This window comes from Amphiura filiformis, chromosome 1, assembly GCF_039555335.1.
Source record: "Amphiura filiformis chromosome 1, Afil_fr2py, whole genome shotgun sequence".
In the NCBI taxonomy this organism is placed as follows: domain Eukaryota; kingdom Metazoa; phylum Echinodermata; class Ophiuroidea; order Amphilepidida; family Amphiuridae; genus Amphiura; species Amphiura filiformis.
The window spans coordinates 5,444,598-5,450,597 of record NC_092628.1 but is presented as its reverse complement, the minus strand read 5'-3'; the positions used below and the strand labels follow the sequence as shown (position 1 = coordinate 5,450,597).

The 6,000-nt window shown below is 38.3% G+C and overlaps 1 protein-coding gene across 1 annotated transcript; it reads right to left on the bottom strand.

Annotated features, from left to right (window-relative positions):
• Positions 1-1,796: 1,796 nt before the first annotated feature.
• LOC140154673 (neuromedin U receptor homolog nmur-2-like) lies at positions 1,797-3,068 on the bottom strand. Its single transcript, XM_072177243.1, has 2 exons — positions 2,902-3,068; positions 1,797-2,643 (listed from the first exon to the last, which is right to left on the bottom strand). Exons 1-2 carry the CDS (start codon positions 3,066-3,068, stop codon positions 1,914-1,916), a joined length of 897 nt encoding a protein of 298 aa, XP_072033344.1. The 3' UTR covers positions 1,797-1,913.
• Positions 3,069-6,000: the final 2,932 nt, after the last annotated feature.

Here is a 6,000-nt window from a genome sequence, read left to right as displayed (position 1 = left end):
TATCATGGATGAATTATGAGACATTTGATACAGTACATTATCTGAAAACACAATATGGAAATAAAATGATGAACATTTTGTATATTAATGTATTAAAGTGTGATGAATTTTGTGTGTCATTATGACCATCATCCTCTGTGTCGGGTGGCACTATGATGTGGTTATAATTGCACATCGTCTTTTTCAATCCTATGTCTATTATGTTGCATCATTCCCTGGTCATAAATCAACTTCATTTTATCAGTCCAAGATGTTGATGGACACTGCATCCCCTTGCAAAGTAGTTCATTTTACAATTTAACCCTCTGTTCTCCATTTTTCATGACAGTATTTTAACTTTCTCTTCATTATGCCGTTTCTGATGGTGTGCCTCCTGTAACACCATGGGTCCATTTCACTAAACTTTACGAAGCTTTGTAAGTCTCGAAATCGTTCGTTCGGAGTCGTAAGTTCCAGTTCACTAAATTTACGAACTGTACCCTTCGTTAAGTATCGGGTATTCTAACTTTACGAATGGTTACTTGACATATGAAGGGTTAAAGGTTTAGTGAAATGGACCCCATATCTCAGAAGTATCGACTTTTTTGTGTCATTCTTGAAATCTTGTTTTTTAAAAACTCGTATACAATTAGTTATTAAAGTGATAAAATGGATCAATAACGACCTGTACAGCATGCACCTTGATCACATTGATTAGATAAAGATGAACCTGCAATGTTTCTACTTCTACGCTGATACTGGAACAGGACCTGAGAAGGTATACTTGTCCAGGGTGGAAAGTTAACATCACATGAATTGTGTTCACATCGAGACAATCGTGCAGACAATATTTACAGTGCAAGTAAAAATCCAACAGCTGGAGAAGCTTGTAGATCACAATGGGCTGTTTCTAGCAGTTCTTCACGTTAATCCTGGATTTTTGTAGCCAAATGCTGCCCTGTATGTAGCATTACTAACATTGTACAAAATCGGATTGAGGCCTATACCTGAATTTAACATCATCGTCATCCGGGCTGTTCTTTGAACAGGGTTGCAGACAGCACATACCCTAGAGGAGGTTGTGCTGTAAGGCCCTGTATCCATAGGCTGTTCCCTTGTGGCGTGTGCCCTTGTTCCTTGTTCCCATGTGACCTGCCACACAGACAACGAACCTTTGTTTTGCTTAGTGGCCGCTAAGCAAAACAAAGGTTCGTTGTCTGTGTGGCAGGTCACATGGGAACAAGTGAACACGGAACAAGGGCACACGCCACAAGGGAACAGCCTATGGATACATGGCCTTAGATTGCGTTGATCAATTAAGTACGAAGGCAGATAATATATAATCCTTTTCAGAAGTCTTTGATAATTGATATTACATTCACGTGAAGATTTAGTTAATATTTTAGCTAAAACCAAAGTTACGAAATTCCGACTCTATTCGAAGAAAATTGCATGGATATCCTGGAGTAATTCATTCCTGACTGCCGGAGTTGTAACGAGTTGATTCATTTTATGGTGGTCACTTCTAGTAATTTCTCGAGTTTAGTCGAGTCAACTTCAATTCACCCCGTAAAGGGATTATTTGAAAATCTGAGTTTGTTTGTTTAAAAACGGTCGCTCCGGTCCGTGTTGATTCGTTTAATGTTGGAAAAGTAGAGTCTTGAATCATGTCAGACTCGTTTACAAGTCTGACATTTAATTTTACGCGCTTTATATTATTATCATGCTTATGTCATCAGTTCATATTTTGCACATTTTTAAAATCGTTAAGAAAGGAAGTAGAAAGATCTCAGCTCACTTCCCAGTGGCATAATTTGACCTTACAGATGAAACGTTAACTTATGGGTCTTGTAAGAATAGCGTATAATTAAACAGTCGATTCGACTTGTCCTGTACCTTGTTCAGCTAATTCAGATGAACCAGCAATGTTTCTATCAGTCCTTCGCGTAAATCCTGAAGTAGACTTCTTCTTTTTTGCGACCAAATGCTTCAGCAAATGCTGCCCTGTATGTAGCATTACTAACATTGTACAAAATCGGATTTATAGATGAATTTATCAGCATCGTCACTCGTCCCAACCACAGAATGCCTGGCAGAATTTTGGGATTTATCAAGATGTTATTTGTCAGTGACAAGAAGATGCGGTTAACGTGTGTCAGCTGAAATGGCACGAGACATAAAAAGAACACAGTTCCATTCAGTATCAACATTCTTGCGATTTGGTTTCTTACAGTTGACGTCTCAGCTATATTAGGATTAGATCTTGTACTTAGCGTGTAAGTTATTCTGATGAACATATATGTACACGTCACGACGGCTAGGGTAAATTGGCCTAATTCTAAGAATTGCCAGGTTAGTAAAATAGAATCTCCCAACTTGGCAAAACCACAACGAGGGAAACTTGATGACAAAGTACGATACTGGCTTTCATCTGGCCAATCTACGCAGATGTGAACAACTTCTTTGTATGGATAAGCAAGAATTGACATTAAAGAAGAAATGATCCATATTGCAACTATCATCGTTACAGTCCGCCGTTTTCCTTTAATCACCAAATGTTTCATTGGATGACAGATAGCTAAATATCGGTCATATGTGACCAACCATATGATGAAAACCGAGGCATAATAGAATAAACGGATCGCCATTTCGGATACTAGGCAGCTTCGTGGAGTAGCAAAAGATATTTGCAGACTTATAATTCGCTACTTGCACGGTTCCGCCATTATGCACTATGTGCGGGGAGAGCCTCGAACTGGCAGCATACATGAAAGGAAGAATTATGTAACCTTACACAGAACGTTATGACTAGTTCAATTCCCATTCATGTATGCTGCCAGTTCGAGGCTCTCCCGCACATAGTGCATAATGGCGGAACCGTGCAAGTAGCGAATAGGTGCATTTAAGTAGGTCGCGAGATACTGTACCCCACCGGTAACAAGCAGTGCGGCATCACTCACAGCTAAGTTGGATAAGTAAAAGTTTGTAGTGTTACGCATACTTTTGACGCGATAGACAACAAATAGCAAGGCCAGATTCCAGAATAAACCAAACGTAAAGATAAGAGGCACAAAACCCAGAAACATCATCTTGTGATAAATATTGTATAATTTCGGTATTGCTGCTTCGCTTGACAACCGGATGTCACAATCCACATCTTCGATTTTTTCGTCAGTGAAATTCATTTGTTTAGTGTCCAAAATTATGTAATTGAGGCTGAGCTGGAGGGAAGTTGACTACATCCACGGCATTCAATGAATTGGTCTGCTCGTGCAATTCAGAAGCTGTCGATCATCATTTCTTTTTTTTACACATGGTAGCTTCCAACTGTAATTTTCAATGGTGTGTTACAGCTATATAAATTAAATGATAGTGGAGACTCAAACTGAAATCAACCGCGTAATGCCCCTAGGTCTACTGTAGAAACTAAGTGTGTTCCAATATCTGTGGTTTTAGTACCTTGATCTCTTATTGTTCGTGAATTTTGTTATACTTCAGGTGGTCAATAACGACATTTTCCACGGTTTAAGTTTGTTCCATTGTGTTTATGTCATCCAGATTACGCTTTACAATCCAGGTTCAACTTTAAGAACACGTATTGCGTGATGCGAAACGAGATTGATGTCCCCACCAAACCGCTCCATAATGGTGAATTGGTTTGCATCGTGCACATCAATGTGCTTCGTATTTCTGCGGCCAAACGCAAACAAGCAATCGGCAGGGTCGACTTGATATATTAGATTTAATCATGTTAATGGGAATTTGTGCATAAACAACAGGTCCCATCAGGGTTGGATATTTCAATTTAATTACAAGACAAAGTAATTGTTCTACCTATTTGAACGGAGTTGCTGACAACACGTAAATCACATACCCTAGAAGTGGCTGGGCTGTGCCCGGGGTGCTGTGTTGCCGACATTGAGAGGCATAAGAAACCTTTTTCAGAAGTCATTGATAATTGATATTACGGGTCCTTTCATCTTTTCTGTTTCTGTTTCGGTTTTCGGTTTCGGATCTCATTGTTATTTTGAAGTGTTAGCATGGTACGTGTGAACAATCCTTTTATTCTAGTCTTTTGTTGACTACAGAAAAGTTGAACGAAGATAACTTCTGTTTCGATTTCGGGAGTTATGTTAATTTCTGACATGAAAAAAAGTGAGATGAGAGGGTTGATGCTAATCTAGACAAAAGAAGTGTCTAAATTTTACGGTCGTAAATTCGCGATAAATTGTACGGCTTCAATTGACTTGCGTTGGGTGTATAGGTACTCCAGCGTAAGCGGGAGTAGATTGTGAAAATAGCCCAGCGTAGAAATATACATTAACATGATTGATATAAATTAATCAATAATAATCAGTGTTGCCAAGAATTACGTATAGGCCTACTTGTTCGGCGTGCAATCGCGCAAAAATCGGTCATATTATGATTATGTAGCGATTAAACGGGGAATTATTTTCGTCCCAAATACACCTTAAAACTTAGTAATATGCAACACCAGAGAAGTGCGTTGAAGTGAAACTAATATGACCAATGAACCATCAACTTGATTAGAACACTCCCATAGACATGCAGGGAGCTCAACTGTGCACTGGAAAAATTGGAGATGTTAATGCCAATTATGTTTTGTAACGATCCTGCAAATTACAGCATCATAAACTTATTTGATTTTTCTGTAAGTGTGAGTCAAAATTGGTCCATCGCCACAGTGCGCTTAATTGCCAGTGGCCCAGTGCAGCACTGCTCAGAATGGCACAAAATATTCAGATGAAAAGATCAGGTGAACACCTTGACCTACTGAGCTGTAATTTGGCAGAGTTGTTGTTATTACCTCTATCATACCCTCTGTAAAAAGGAAAAAACGGACAAGTAGATCTCGAGTTAAAAATTAAATCACCAGCTTCCCTTTGGAATTTCCAAACACCTTTCGAATCATGTTAAATAGACACCTTTCTGAACATAAATGTGAAGTTTCATGTTCATTTGTTGTATTATTCACCTGATCTCAACCCTAAACATTTTCTTTTATTTATACCATCTGCACTGACTTGCTGCTATACACGCACAGGAGCTGTACTTTTAAAATACGCGCCTAATCAATAATGAGTCTTTCACTCCATTGTTAAAGTACTGTGCTCCCTGTAGCATATGGAGTGACCAGGCCCTGGATGTGATGGTTTTGTAGCACATGACAGTATTCATTCAAGCCTATCAAGGTCTGTTATTAGCCACTTGCTGAATGGCTGGGCATTATCAGCTATCAAAGAGATACCTTATGCTGCTGCCAATCACAATAGAGGTTAAACATTTTGTTAAAACCCCAGAAGTGATATCAGGACAAAGCTGTGCATGTTGGTACTTGATTGTTTGGATTCCTATGTTGAAAATCCCTTGTAGTACATTAGTATTTTTCTAAAGTGTAGTGTATATTGTTGTGGAAAAAAAGTTCACCTGGACTTTTGATTTTGTGCCACTTTGGCCATTATGGATGATTTTTGGCAAATGTTTTCTAAAAGCATGATTTCAGTGCCTCGGTTTGAAGAAATACTTAATGCTATTGACTAGTAAAGTGCCATTTCATAAGAAACCCCTTTGATACTTTCACAATATGCTTGTTTCATGTTTGCATATTATATTAAAATAAAGAAATATAAAAAGGTAAATATATGCTTATACCAATTTTGCTCACATTGCTATATTTAGACTTTGTCAATTTATTTCGTTCCAATGACCGGTCAGAATGGGAAACTTTGAAAATTCATAATTCGAAAAGGTTTTTGACCGATTTTGACCATTTAACCACCAAAATACTTCTGTTGATGAGTTCTTTCCAGAAAACAATCTTTTGTAGCAAAAGGGGCAACATGAAATTATGATGGTCATCCCTACTAATAGGATTTCTTTCATTGCAATTGGTAATCTGATAATTGCTTCAGGCAAAATTGCCAGACTCAAATCTATTTTAAATGTATAATATTTGAGAGAGTGGGGATGATCTGGTGGAGGAGAGGAGAGGAGAGGAGC